The sequence below is a fragment of the Aethalodelphis obliquidens genome, unplaced genomic scaffold (assembly GCF_003676395.1).
Source record: "Aethalodelphis obliquidens isolate GAN/ISIS:26980383/991018 unplaced genomic scaffold, ASM367639v1 scaffold45, whole genome shotgun sequence".
In the NCBI taxonomy this organism is placed as follows: domain Eukaryota; kingdom Metazoa; phylum Chordata; class Mammalia; order Artiodactyla; family Delphinidae; genus Aethalodelphis; species Aethalodelphis obliquidens.
The window spans coordinates 9,942,808-9,958,284 of record NW_020837989.1 but is presented as its reverse complement, the minus strand read 5'-3'; the positions used below and the strand labels follow the sequence as shown (position 1 = coordinate 9,958,284).

General features: G+C 39.6%; 1 protein-coding gene across 9 annotated transcripts in view; it reads left to right on the top strand.

Moving 5' to 3' along the window:
* FBXO38 (F-box protein 38) overlaps nucleotides 1-8,385 on the top strand; it is a 52,425-nt gene extending 44,040 nt beyond the window's left edge. For all 9 annotated transcript variants that reach the window (XM_027081676.1, XM_027081675.1, XM_027081672.1 and 6 more), the window contains 7 exons: nucleotides 14-114; nucleotides 328-430; nucleotides 3,299-3,465; nucleotides 5,378-5,523; nucleotides 6,008-6,111; nucleotides 6,603-6,716; nucleotides 7,501-8,385. In XM_027081676.1, the coding sequence (XP_026937477.1) occupies nucleotides 14-114; nucleotides 328-430; nucleotides 3,299-3,465; nucleotides 5,378-5,523; nucleotides 6,008-6,111; nucleotides 6,603-6,716; nucleotides 7,501-7,679 (914 nt within the window). In that variant the 3' untranslated portion in view covers nucleotides 7,680-8,385. The remainder of the gene's footprint in view (nucleotides 1-13; nucleotides 115-327; nucleotides 431-3,298; nucleotides 3,466-5,377; nucleotides 5,524-6,007; nucleotides 6,112-6,602; nucleotides 6,717-7,500) is intronic.
* The last annotated feature ends 7,092 nt before the right edge of the window (nucleotides 8,386-15,477 follow it).

Sequence of the window (15,477 nt, the reverse complement as noted above, 5' to 3'; positions counted from 1 at the left end):
TCGCCTTTTTTAGAGGTTGCCAAAACAAAGCCACGTCATGCCATGAAGCGGAAGCGGACAGCAGATAAGTCCACCAGTACCAGTGATCCTGTGATTGAGGATGACCATGTGCAGGTGAAGGAGAAAATCCTTGCTTACCTTTTGGTCCAGCCAAGTTCCTGAATAATGTAAAGGAACTAAAGTTCCCATCTTTACATAGTTTCTTTGCCCTAAAGAGACTGGTAGTAGTTGCTTCTCACTTGTGCCAGTGAAAACACATAAGCTTTAAAAAAAAAAGAAAGAAAGAAAGTACAGGAAGATACATCTTTTAAATTTTTCTTCTTGTAGGTCCTTGTATTAAAATCCAAAAATCTTGTTGGAGTCACTATGACCAACTGTGGAATCACAGATCTAGTGCTGAAAGACTGTCCCAAGATGATGTTTATCCATGGTATGTATTTAGGCCCATGTCATACAAGAGCATCATGATTGAGTTTAAAGCATTAAAGTCTCATAAATACTACAGTAACATTACTATATTACTTTTTCAAAAGAATCATTATTAGATTTTTCTAATTCTGTCCTCATTCTGTAGGTCTCAACTAATTATCCCATCATATTTACAAGGGACCACGTGCAGAGCCTTGGTTCATCTTTTAATATATAGCCTCTCCTCCAGTTTCCTCCAAATGATAATTACAACCTGATCTGACAGAGGTTAAGTTAACGGCATATATGGGCTTTGGAGTCAAGTAGACCTCACCTCGAATCCTGTCTTTGCTATTTTCTAGCTGTGTGATATTGGACATGTTTTATGTATGTTTTGGGAGGAGGGGGGAATAGTGACTGAGCTGTAAGTGCTTAACTGCACTGGATTTGATTGATATCATCAATCATAACCTCAGTTCATGGCACATTATCCTTAGTCCAAGCCCCACTTTTCTTTTCAGTCCCATTTCTCCCTCATTGCCAATCGCATCAGCTCCCATCACCTGTAGTCAGGTATTTAATGTTATGTCCTTTCAGTCTATCTTTCATGTCTTTTTTTATAGACATATTTGCCTCTGAACAAATGATAGGGTATTATTTTGTGTGAGTTTTTAAATTTTTGGATACATAATATGTCTCATACATGATCTGTTTATTATTATTATTACTCAAATTTATATTTTTGATACCTATCCATATAAAATTATGAAGAACTGACTTGTTCCTTGCCTTGTGCAGTTTATATATATTCTGCATTCATTTTTTTCAGTGTGTGAAGTATACATAATTTTATTTACCTTATAAAGCATTTGTGAAGGTTAAATGGAGTGGTTGATACATGCACACATGTGTGTATATGTGGATGTATGTACCTACACATAAACACAGTAGAGGGTCTGACCTCTAGTAAAAGCCTAGTAAATGTTCATTAGTATTAGTATGGCAAAAAAATATTTAGGGGCTTTCTATTTTTTGCACTTCTCCAATACTGGTAGTAAACAAAACAAGGAAATCCTTACCAAACATTTTGTCATAAACTAGGAAAATCCCAAAAAGGAGAGATAAAACAAATTTAAGCACTACCTCTCTCTTGAATTCTAGAAGACTCCAGACATGGGGACCCCAAACCCCGTGTTTACCCTTACAAGGTGGTACTTTATCTCATGTTGAAGTGTCCCCCTAAAACGGAATGGGGGTCTTTCAAAAGCTCAGAGATCATAGCCAACAGCAGAGCCCAGACTAGCATAAGAGCTTTCAGTGTGTCAGCACTCTACTCTCTGAGGTCTGAGACTCTACCTTCGGACTCTACTGGTTAACTTCTCATTCCTGTCTCTATTCTGAGCTCTCTGAGAATCTGACTGGTTTTTACCTCTGCACTTGACTTTGCTGATTCTCTCTATATCTTCTTTAACATTAGTGGTGGATCACATGGCCTCAGGCCCAATCTTCTCTCCTTAAACCAAACTTTTTAGCTCAGCTTATTGTGGGACAGAAGATCTTAGATAAGAAGCTCAGTCCCTGGACACCCACTGATGGATGGGTTGTCTGTTAACGGTGGATGAGATGACTAAATGAGATTAGAACTGACCTTAGCCAAGTCTGGTTTTACAGCAGGGAACCACTGAACCCTTATCGCCATCTAGTCCTCTCTTCCCTCTTCTCCCGTCCCCAACACTGCTTCCTCTTCCTCCTGCCGTGTCACAGGAGAAAATGAGTCTGAAAGGCATAAGACTTGGTCAGTGTTCAAACATCAAAATTACAGGGCTAGATTGCTCAGTAAGATGATGACATTTGGATCAAGGATGTTACAGAACATGTCTTTTATGAAATGTTTAAAAGGTCAGGCATGTTGGCCTCATGGATAGAATATCTTTGATCTGATTCTGTCTCTTGAGTTGGACCAGGTTGAAATCTATGGTAAAAACTGGATCAGATTGAAATGTGAGATTAAAAAAAAGGAAGGGGATAATTTTCTGAAGTTGGTATACTGTTGTAGTTAAATGTGTCTGTTATATCACAATTACTTTTCTCTATAACCTCAATATTTTGTATGTTAAATGGGAAGAATATTTAATCATGTTTCAGACCAGCACTTTCAACAGAACTTTTTGCAGTGATGGAAATGTTCCCTATCTGTACTGTTCGATATGGTAACCACTGGCTGTTTGTGACTGTTGAACATTTGAACTGTGACTAGTGTGTGAGGAACTAAATTGTTAATTTTATTACACTTCAGTTAATTTAAATTTAAATAGCTACAGGTGGCTAGTGGCTACCACATTGGACTGTACAACTTTAGACCGAAGTATCCAAATATTTCTGGGTCTTTTTTTTTTTTTTTAAGGTTCTGGTTTTATACCTGAGGTAAGAATTAAAATCAACACTGCTCATTTCCTATGGGTGAATGTAAGATAACGTATGTGAATTATCCCAGGAACCATTACCCATAAAATTGTATAATTCAGTAGTTGCCGTCATTCATTCTCTTCAATATGTATTTCCTAAACAATCCCTATATTTAGGCAACTCATTCTCTGGAACTTGAATTTCTTGCCAGTAACATCTTAGATAGGAAAAGGTATCTCCCTTCTAGCATGAGGGTGACTGCCTTCTTTTGAACAGGACAGAATCATATTTTCAAGTCATTTTGATGACTGTCAGTTGTCCTTTGCACTAGTACTTGACCTATGTTAAAGATGTTTACATCTGCAATATTTTATGCTAACAAAAGGTATGCCAGTCCTCCAAAGAGGATTCCAAATAGGTTATATGTTGCTCTATAATTTTGTATAAATTATCTGTAGAGCTTACCATTGTTTTCATTTTGTAGCTACCAGGTGCAGGGTACTGAAACATTTAAAAGTAGAAAATGCACCAATTGTAAACCGATTTGACTATGCACAGTGCAAGAAACTGAATATGGATCAGGTACTAGACCAGATACTAAGGATGCCTCCTGAGAGAAACCGTATCATATACCTACGCCCCATGCAGCAGGTAATGAGCTCTGCTTCTTTTTGGTGATCACATATTGCAGTGATATTTTTTAGTGTTCAGCCTTTTTGAAATTGGCTTTTATTCATTTGCTGAACCCACAGTAATGATTCTTTAGATTCTACAGAGTTTTTTTAACCAGCCTAGACTACCTTGCCAATCTTCTTCATCAGTGCTTTTCTGATAGATTTTTGTGGGCTTTTAGCAAGTTATATGATGAGGGGAGTTGTTATACAGCAAATTTTATACTTATTAAAAGTTGCCTGTGGTAAAGAGCACAGACTCTGGTTTCAGACTTCCTGGTTCCAGTTCTGGTTCACTGACCTGTAGCAGATTACTTAACTTCTATGTCTTAGTTTCTTCATCTCTAAAATTAGAAGAATAAAAACCTGCTGTTACTGTGATGGTTAAATTAATACATGTTAAGTGCTAGAATAGTTGCTGGAATGTAGTAAGCAATCATATGATAGTTGCTGTTACTATTATCATCATTATTATAATAGTAAACGTTTTATAGTATCTATGAGATGATGGCTGTTAGCTGAACCTATTGTGGTAAACATTTCACAATATATGTAAATCAAACCATCATGCTGAAGATATGGCACGTATATACAATGGAATATTACTCAGCCAAAGAAAGAAACAAAATTGAGTTATTTGTAGTGAGGTGGATGGACCTAGAGACTGTCATACAGAGTGAAGTAAGTCAGAAAGAGAAAAACAAATACTGTATGCTAACACATATATATGGAATCAAAAAAAAAAAGTTCTGAAAAACCTAGGGGCAGGTCAGGAATAAAGACACAGAGAATGGACTTGAGGACACGGGGAGGGGGAAGGGTAAGCTGGGACGAAGTGAGAGAGTGGCATGGACATACATACACTACCAAATGTAAAACAGATAGCTAGTGGGAAGCAGCCACATAGCACAGGGAGATCAGCTCAGTGCTTTGTGACCACCTAGAGGGGTGGGATAGGGTGGGTGGGAGGGAGACGCAAGAGGGAGGAGATATGAGGATATATGTATATGTATAGCTTGATTTACTTTGTTACAAAGCAGAAACTAACACACCATTGTAAAGCAGTTATACTCTAATAAAGATGTTAAAAAAAACCCAACAACATCATGCTGTATACCTTAAAGGTATACAGTGATGTGTTGTCAATTATTTCTCAATAAAACTAGGGGAAAAAAAGAGTAACATTGTGTGTAAGACTCTGTGCTTGATGTCAAAAGAAGGTTTAAAGGAAATATGAACCTTTGCAGTCAATGTTTGAACCTGGCCTCAAAAGAATCATTTCAACACACAAATTGCTTGTTGAGTGTTTATAATTTGCTGGGGCTGAAAAATAACACAGGACATCATCCTTCTTGAGAAGTTTGCCTTTCCACGAAGGGGGTAGACATATATGTCATTAGGATGACAAAGTGGGATTTCGTAAGTAAAATAGGGATGACGGCATTCCATGAGAAGAAAGCAATGTGAACAAAGGTTACAAGGGGGCAAGGAAGTGTGTTCTGTCTTTAGGAATGGACATTAGTCCAGTTAGAATGGGGTATATGGTACTACACATTCACAGTTCTATAGTGCAGTCAAAATTTAAACCTGTAAAGGATATATTCGGAAGTGGATTGCTGGGATCAGTTACCTGAATCTGGATTCTCTGGTTTAATTCACATTTATATAACAGTGAGATGTAAACTGCTGAGCTTGCTAAACAGTTGAATTTGCTAAGCCTCATCCCTAGCATGGCAAGCTGTGTTCAGGGTGGAATGTGACTCTTTGATTTTCAAATCAGCCAGAGATTTAAAAACTGAGGTCCCAAGGAAAGATTGTTCAAGCCCTAGGAGATAGATTTCTAAGGCATTCTCTTCCTTGGTCCAAAATCCTCTCTCTCATGTTTTCCACAGGTGGACACACTAACGTTGGAGCAGAAGCTATTTAGTGGTCCCTACCCCTATCACATCTGTATTATCCATGAATTCAGTAACCCTCCCAATGTCCGGAACAAGGTGCGCATTCGCAGCTGGATGGACACAATAGCAAACATTAACCAGTAAGTTATCTGCAGCCCCTGACGACCTTCTAAGTCAGTTCCCAGAGCAAGGATGCCCAGAAACAACAAATCCTAATTATTTTTTATTTTAAATGATTTCATCTGGGCTTTTCAGGCACTGAAACATGAAATGTAATGTGAAAAAAAAAAGGGAAATGAGGACTTAAAACTAAAATGCATACATATATATTTGTAACTTTTTATTTTCAAACTTAGAGAAGAATCACAAGAACAGACCGTACATGTACATTTAGTTTCATTCCTTTAGCCTTACAGCACGGAAAAGAGATATTAAAGATCTTAAAACTGTGATGTTTTACATCATCAGAAAATTTGACTTTTTATGCATTTGTTATTTTAATATTTTGTTTGAGACCTTCATTAGAATCTAGGCATAACACATGTTGATAGTTCCTTTCTAACCTACATCCCAACATTATTTTCAGTTTTATAATTTTTATTTAATTTTTCTTGTTGCCTCCAGAGAGCTCATTAAGTATGAATTCTTCCCAGAAGCCACACGAAGTGAAGATGACTTAAAGAAGTATCCCAAGTACCCATGGGGTAGAGAAATCTATACTTTAGAAGGTGAGCATTTATTTGTAAATGGTTGGAAAGCTAAATAACTGTTAACTAATTAGATAGAGAGACATGTCTTAGGGAAGATTGGAGTAGGAGCCTAACAATTTGTCAAAATAATGGGAATATTGAATATCTGCAGGTAGCAGGGACCAGATAAATAGTGCTCTCCCTGTATGAGTCTTTACCATCCCTAAAATAATCAGCAGTATTGAAACACAAAAAGTGAAAGAAAATTGAAACTTGCTATACGGTTTGAAAGTTGCAGTGACTTGAGGAAACCTGTGTCAGCCTCTTTATTTTGTGTGTATATATATGTACACATATATAGAAAGGGAAACTGAGGCTTAATGGAAGCAAAGGATGACCAAAATCACATGACTAAATAGTAGCAGAGCTAGAATTGGAATTTATATCTGATGCTGCTTTCAAAATACTAACAGCGTTCGGCCCTATCGTTACTTCCACCCCAGTAGCACTGTTGATCTGTCTTCTTTTAGGTGTTGTGGATGGAGCGCCGTATTCCATGATTTCTGACTTCCCTTGGTTGAGATCACTACGGGCAGCAGAACCCAACAGCTTTGCCAGATATGATTTTGAGGATGATGAAGAAAGTAATTATGTCCTGACTTGATTTTTATTCTCTAGTTTGAGGTTATCCTACGGTGTTAGATACTTAGTATTTTGTCTGAGTTACGAGCGGCGCAGCTTTTTATCACTTCCCATATAAATGTTTTTGCTTTTTGTTATTGTTTGGTTCACCCCTTGCTAAAAAAAAAACAGCTCTAAATGTATACAATAGATAACCAGTTGACTTACTAGGGATATATGAAGGTTGGTGGAAAGGATTCCTTCAGACAGATTGTCCTACCTAGATTTTTTTATTACCTAAATGTTTATAATCTTGTTATTCCTTATTGAAGAATTTGGTCAACTATATTGTTTCAAAGCTGTTCCCGTTATACTAATTATTCTGCTACTTATGAGCTGCTTCTTGTTGGGTAGCATGTGGGAACTTATGATTTAGGTGTGGATACTTGATGGGGAAACTTGAAGGAACTCTGGAATATAATTCTTCTAAGTGTTAGCACCCTTGAATATCCATTTGTAGGAAGTTAAAAAATATATATTTTAGGAGGAAATCGATTTCATAAACTACATGTATATATGTATGACTTACCTCTCTGGTACATTTTTCACCTTGGGCCTTTAATCATGTGTGCTCTTTTTGGCATCAGAGTATATAACCAAACTGATGGGGACCCATTCCATGAGCTATGCATACATCAGTTACATTGCATGAGAGTATACAGGCATATCTCATGGACCAGCTAAATCAGAGTGGCTTTCCAAATGATTCTGATAATCTTGTTTCCCCTTTTCTTTCTAATTTCCAAGGCACCATCTATGCTCCTCGAAGGAAAGGGCAGCTGTCTGCAGACATCTGTATGGAAACAATAGGAGAGGAAATTTCAGAGATGCGTCAGATGAAGAAGGGCGTGTTTCAGCGAGTAGTGGCAATTTTTATCCACTATTGTGACGTCAATGGAGAGCCTGTTGAAGATGACTACATTTAACTGGTCCCTCCTCTTTCCAGCTATTCTGGCAGTAAGCTGCTGGGGCCATCCAGCTGCCAGAGAGCTTCACAGAGGCTTGCGGCATGCAGTTGGGAGGCTCCGGCGCATTTTGGTATATAGGAAATGTATAAGGAACATTGAAGTTGTATACAAAGATTTGTACATAGAGGAAATACACAAAGATATTTCCTAAGTACCAACTTTATATCATATGTTTATACAATTTAATTTAAAAATTCATTTTAATGAAGGCAGAGAATTGGAAAGAGTTCATTTTGTTCATTTTTCCAGGCAGTTCATAAGGTGTCACTTTCTGGCTGAGCCCCTGTTTACTATATTCTTAATCATCACTGTCACGCCCTTAAATCTGTGCCTTTTTCTTCTCGAGCAGAGCTGTTTGAGTAAACCTGTTGAAGCGTCTTTTTGTCTCTCGTGCTCTTTTTGTGTTACTGTTAAAACTCCAACTAAACCCTATGGTCAGAGGTGGCTGTATGTTTGTTTCTGTACAAAATTGTGGTTCTTTTTCCTCTTGGTATTGTAGTTGCCATATTTCTTAAAATGAAGTAAAAAAAAGACTCATAGGTTTAAAAAAAAACTGAGTTTGAGGGGGAAATGGAAAAGTTTCCAAAGCATTTCTAGTTATTTATTTCCATATTGTGTATATGCTTTATCTTGAATATAAAAATAAAAATTTATTAAAAACTTTTTTCTTGCCTTGGAACTGAATCCCTCATTTTAAAGAAGAGTAGCAAATACTACACAGAAAAGGAATGTGTAGTTGTGTCTAAGTAAGATTTCAGTGTAGTCTAATCTCTGATCTCTTTTTTTAAAGTTCTGTGGCTGCAAGATGTTTAACTCACAGAACTCTTTATGACAGAACACTGGGAACAGCAGAATTTCCCCAAATATCTGGTCTTCAGGAGATGGCCTTTCTCCTTTCTCAAGGAGAGAAATTCACCTGATATATGGCAGTGATAATATGCAGTATCATAGTGTCAGGGGTTAAAGCAAAAAAAGCTTCAGAGCAACACCTGTGTCTGAGGGCTGGCTTTGTCACTTGCTAGCTGAGTGAACTCAATAAATTGCACAAACTGAAGTTCTGTGGAAATATTTTAGAAACTCTTCCCAAACAGAATATGTAATTATGGTCTATATGAGGTGTAAGGGTCCAACCCCTTCATTTACAGGGGATTAATTGAAACCCAGAGGGAAAATGGCTAACCCACAGTCAGGGGCTGGTTGAGGCCAGGCGGAATAAGAATTCAGTGCCTAATTCCCACCAGGCTGCCTCTACCTTCATCATTAATATTCATAGAAATGCAAGAAGCCAGCAAGTATTTCCTAACAAACACTCGTAGTATGAATGATAATCAGTTTCTTTCCTCAAAGTTCTCTGTTTTCCAAGACTTTAAGTTCATCTACTTATATTAGGAAGAATGTTTGGTGCTGCATTCAGTCATCTCTTTATTACCTTGTTTTTAACTCAGCTCACCTCTCTTCTAATTAAAAGAGTGTGTTCCACTCTCCAGGTTAAAACTCTGATCACTAAAAGGTGGGAAACAAATTACGGGACATTCTAGATATTTCAAAGTAATATAGACCCCCAACTCTCAGCTAAGACTCGATCTAAACCTGTTTTTTCCCTGTAACCGTAACCAAATAATGTTTAGATGTAAGGCCACTAGAGGCCACTGCTCTCTAATTTTTGTTGGTTTGTCTATCTCACTGTCTCAACCTGATCCACTCTAAAATCATTCTAAAGATGCCTAGACTGCGACAACTAAAAAAATGAAACTTGATAGATGCATTTGGTAAATGTCTATGGAATGAATGGCTGGACAGTGATTGCCCTACAGCAGCTATCAGCACACTTTTTCTGTGCAGAGCCAGATAGTAAATAGGCTCAACTATGACAACCACTCAGCTCTGCTGTTGTAGTATGAAAGCAGCCATAGAGGAAACATCAAGGAATGGGCATGGCTGTGTTACAATAAAACTATTTTTGGAAACAAATTTGAGTTTCACATAATTTTCACATCACAAAATATCTTTTGTTTTCCAACCACTTAAAAAAGTAAAAACCATTCTTAGCTTACAGACTGGAGGATTTGGCCCCTAGGTTGTCATTTGCCCACACCTACTTGCCACAGGGAACTGAGTTGTGTCTGGCATATTTTTTAAAGACCTTAAGAAATGTTTCATGGATGGATTACTGAATTAATGTCAAATTTAGAGAGAGAATCGTGTCCCTCTTATAATGCTGCCAGGTGTGTGAGTCCTAACAATCTCTCTAAATAATAACTGGCACCACAATTCTTCCAGGAACTTCATATTTGGAATCAGAAAATCTGGGCTCACATTCTGACTCCCTCAGATGACTGCTGGATGACGTGGATGGTCATAAGCCCTATTCTGGAGCCTCAGTTTCCTCATCTGTAAAATGGCCCGGACTAACACACCCACGCCACAGGGCAGCTGTGAAGGTCCAATGAGAGCCTTCAGTAAACTGGACAATGAGTTGCAAGTGGAGGTAGTATTGCTTCCACCATAATTCCCTTTATTATGAAAGGGTTATCTTTTATTTTCTTTTTTTAAACTAATCTTCCTATAACCTTCTGTTCCTTAGACCAGATCCCAGGATGGTAGGAAACAGAGAGAGAACTGGTGAGGAAGTAACGATACCGTGAAAGCATTTTTTAAATCGTTTACCAAGTGCTTTCCATACACATCCTCATACCAACACTTTAAAATATGTATGATCATTATGTCCCCCACTTCACTGTTGGGGAAACTAGGGTGTAATAGGTTAAATATCTTGCTTACAAAAACAATTCTAAAAAGTAGTGGAAGCCGTCTGACTCTAAAGCCCGAGCGATTGAGAAAAGTGGCTTAGTTGGGAAGCTGCCCAGTCAGAGTTGCTGCTGCCGCTTCAACTTGAAACAACTCCAGCTGACCTTCGCATGGTTAGTACAGTCCCAAAATATGGAGGCTGCTGATTTTCTGATGCAGGCCTCAAATGACCCACTCAGACACAGGATGCAGTAAAAACATAATAGAGACAACACTGCAAACTATACAACGTCTACCGTGTGAAATACACAGCAACTAAAGAGAATGAATAAAAATCACGTATTGATGTGATATGATGTTGAAGGTATACCTTTGCAAAGGCAAGTTGCAGTTATTATATACTGCATCATCTTATTTATACACAAAAACCAAAACCATGTATTTTTATATGTACATTTTGACATATATAAATACACAGAACACGTTCTTGAATTATATAAGCCAGGTGATGAGGGCAATTCTTGGGAGGGGAGTGGAACTGAGTTGGTGTCAAGGGGTATTTTGTGGTATCTTTATTATTAGAACTCTTTATAATGGGGGTGGAGTGCATAAATACATTATTTGTATAACCTGTCATTTATATAGTCTAAAAATATATAATTTGCATATTTACTAATAAAATATTTAGAAGAGGAGGAAGAAATCACTCCGTGAGGATGGAGTGACCCTAAGTGTTTTCAGCCCTGATTTCTGCCCCGTATAAGCTCTGTGTCCTTGAGCAAATCACTTTCCCTGACAAAGTCTGTTTCCTTTTCTATAAAATGAAGTCAGTAATCCCTCCCCGCAAGCTGCTGGGAGAGGCTCAAAGATCTTGCTGTGAAAGCGCATAGAAGCTGTAAAGTGCTGAGAAGCCTGCAGTGCTGAGTTGATGGGACGTATGGGAACATTTCCATGTAGTGTTCCAAGTTCCAACTAGAAATGTGAGGAAGTCAAACTGCCTTCCACTGGGGTCCCTCCTGCTGTGGGCAGCCCCAGCGATGGTCTGAAACACAAAAGACTAATCCTCTCTTTGGCTCACACACCTGATTCCCAGGGTTCTTTGCTGGTTACTCAGTGACTCCAGGCTGCTGAATACTGGGAAGACTATGAAAGATCAGTGTGCAAGGGCCTTTCCTCCTGATCAATCATCTACCTGAATCCCTGCAATGTATGAAGATGGAAATTGAGGCTCAGAGAGTGAAAGGGAGCAGAAGAAGATACAGAGGGTGTGTGGCAGAGTTTCACTCTGGAGTAGGCATGTCCCAAGTTCCTTTCCAGGTCCCAGGATAACATGGAAGGGAAGTTCTTAGGCAGCATGAGGAAAGGGGCCAGCCTTGGCTTGTTCACTGCTCCCTCCTGGAACAGGGTCTGCCACGTGGATGTGGAGTAAGTCAGTCCAAATAAGGAACCGTGTTGCACATGTCTAGGACCATGGGCTTTAGAGTCAGACTGCCGACGTTCCCATTCCAAACCACACTTCCCAGGTCTATTACCTTGGACTAGTCACCAGATCTCTCAGTGGAGGCATGCTCATCTGGAAAGCAGGGTAAATTCTGGTACTTATCTTGTAAGGGTTTTATGAGGATTAAATGAGATGATCCATGTAAACAAAGCACTTAACATAGTACCTGGCAGAAAGGAGCTCATTAAATGTTACTTCTCTTATTATTGCTACATTATTACATTATTATTATCATTTTATTATTACCTAAGACATGTTCTGGGGAGAGCTGAAAAAGGAAGGAAAAGGAAAGGAGAAACCTAATCTGAACCGAGTATAACAGTAGTTAAAAATATAAGCAGTTTCACTTCCTTTCTCTCTATGCTGCCACAATATGTGGAATGCAGCTTGTCATGAAATCACATTAGCTCATAAAGTTTGGGAGTTCTCTCTGGTAAATTCCCTTTCACCTCTTCTCGGCTTAAAGAACCCCTCGTGGGAGGCAGGTGCCTTAACAGCTCTCTGACACTCTCCCTTTCAAACTCGGAAGCAGAGAGGAGGCTCTGTGCGTTGGCTTCCCGTTAGAACTTAATAATCTTGCTTTGCTTTCATTGATTCCTCTCTATGGCTGCTTTCTATTAATGGCAATTCTGAATTTCTACTTGGGGTACTGATACAGTGTTTCTTTCTAAGATAAATATATGTAAGTGAAAACTTGAATTGACTTAAATAAAAATATTAAGTAAATAACAGTATAGGCAGGACACACGTTTGGTAAAAATACTTGGGTGACACATGTTGGAACACTCAACAATCCTACCAGCTCAGAGATTTTCTCCATTTTGCAGATGACATAAGTGAAGCAAGTGCTGGTTAAGGCCCAAAGTGACATGGTGTCCCAAACTCAAGCCTTCAAATCCATCCCTGATTTGTTTAAATTCAAACCAAATATTTGGCCTCAGTTTTCTAGGCTAGATGGAAAAGAGATTGCAAATTATGACTAGAAGAGGTAAGTGCATTAGTCTTTTTTTTTCCCCCCTCTAGAGCAGCTATTACAGTAAGGACTTTGACTAGAGTAAAGCAAAGTAATACAGAAAAAGAGAAAGGCAATATTGCTCTCTCACCAAAGAGAGATATAACACCAAAGAGAAAAACGGGTAGACAGCACAGCACCAAGAAGACATTACTTTTGTCCTTACTTGAAGAAAATAACAAAGTCTATTTAATGATAGCCACTCCCCAGCAATCCACCCCATTTCCCTCCCTCATCCACCCCCATGCCCACATCCCCATCCCCCAGCTAGACAGAAATTTGCTTCAGGACAGAGCAAGTTAGCAGCATGAAGTGGAAATGTTGGTGAGATGAAAAGGTGAAGTCTCAGAAAGAACGAGTTTTTCTGCAAACATATACTTGAGTGTTAGTTGAAGTTGGTTTTTATCCCTTTTGCTTCCTAGCTGCTGATCATGAGCTGGATAGGGAGTTTCAGGGCTTCTACCTGGACAGCCCTGTAGGCTGGAGAGTCAAGGTGCAAAGCAGCACAGGTGAACCCCCTTTATCCCGGGCATGGGGCAGTCTAATTGCAGCATCCATCACCCCAGTGACTGTCAAGGCCAATCTGGCAGATGTGGCTGGGGCCATGGGCCCTTCTCTCTGGGAGCATCCCTTCATGACACTGCAGGCTTTCTGAAAGAGGATGGCCTCAGAGAAGACAGCAAAGTACTTCCTTCCTTGACAAGCTCCAAGTCTCCTCCTTCTGAGGCTTTCACACACATGCCATATTACCTAGATTCCCGGGAGCCAGAGATTTAAGTAATGCCAGGCTAGTAGCTGTCCAGATAGAGCAAGCCTGCTTCTGTTCTGTGAAGCTCCAATGTGAGCATTTGGTGCATCACCCACACCATCCCAGCTCTGCTCCAAAGAGACAGCAGAATTTGCTTGTGAGGCCCTCTCCGCAAAGGGGTCCTTCTTCTTGACAATGGCAAGGGCTCCTATTCCTGCAATTGCTGTCCTTTCCCTGAACCAGGGTGCATGTTACCTCTACAGATACCATTCATAGGCTGGCCCACACAAGCATGACCAAAGAGTCCAGAAGATACGGACCCGTAACATGGTAAGGTCTCATTTTCCCATCTATGTTGTAATCTATAGATCCCTGTCAAGTTCAAGTTGCCATTTAATATGGGAGACTGCCACTGAGAAATAATATTTTGCATAAGCAGATATGCTTGCTAAGCTCCTGGGAAGAAAAACTTTTCATAGGGAAGAAATCCTACTATATTTATGTATGTGTGTATGCATGTATGTATTAAATAGTAGAAATTATTGACTTTGGAGGTATTAAAGTTTACCAGCTGCCTCAACGCACTAAACGTTTTCCTCCTCACTGTGAGCTGGCTCTATGACTGTCTTAGTCTTTCCCTAAGAAGTTCTCTGTGCTTTGATGAGAGGAGAGACCACATTAAGACAGCATGTGGAAAACTCTGGATCCCCAAATTCACTCATCTCTGCCTTTTCCATGAAAAAGTGGGGAAAAAAAAGGAAATGCAACACTGAGGAGTCTTATTTAACCCTCAGCACAGGGAGGGTTCCATCTAGGGGGTGACCAACCAGCCTAGTTTGTCTGAGATTGAGAAGTTTTCTAGAATGTGGGACTTTTGGTGCTAAAACCAGGGTGTTGGTCACCCTAATCCTATGTGGAGTCTGACCATCCTTCTCACCATTTCTGGGGACAGAGAGAAGAGGGAGGGCTAATGAGTTCTTCCCTCATGGATGAAATGAGTGAGAAAGAGGCAACTGTCGCTTCTGAGATCACTTGGGAAGGAAGGAGGGGCCAACAGCCCAAGTAGAAGGGCAAGGAGAACTGGTGAGGTTAGAAACTTACGGCACATCTTTATCTTGTAGTTCATGTTACGTATGCTCCCAACCATCCCCCACATTGCCTGTTCCCTAGGCTTCCCTATAAGGATCAGCAATTAACCCCTTCAGTAGGGTTTTTATCAGCAGCCAAAAGAAAGGCAACTGAAAAACCTCAGAGTCTCAACCTGAGGGGATAATTCACCCCAACATAAAGTCATTTGTTGGTAGCTTTGACATTAGGGAAGCATCTCCTTAGGAGATTGGAGGAAATGAGATACTGGAAAAGGTGTAGAAAAATGGTAGCCCAGGAACTTCACAGGCAGGAGGCCAGTGAAGTTTCCCAAGAAAGTAAGGCCCTAAAAGGTGTCTTATAGGAGCAACTGAGTTTCCCTCCCAAAATCTGAATTGTAGGACAATTCTCAATCGACATTCTCGGTAAAGATGTAGGTCCTTTCCCCATTGTCATGGAAGGGGAGTGAATCAAGATTTACTTCAAATGACCTCACAGCCAGTATGCCAATGAGAAAATGTCATCTTTAAACACACAGACACACACACACACACACAGACACACACACACACACACACAGACACACACACACACACACAGACACACACACACAGACACACACACACACACACACACACACACACACACACACACACACACA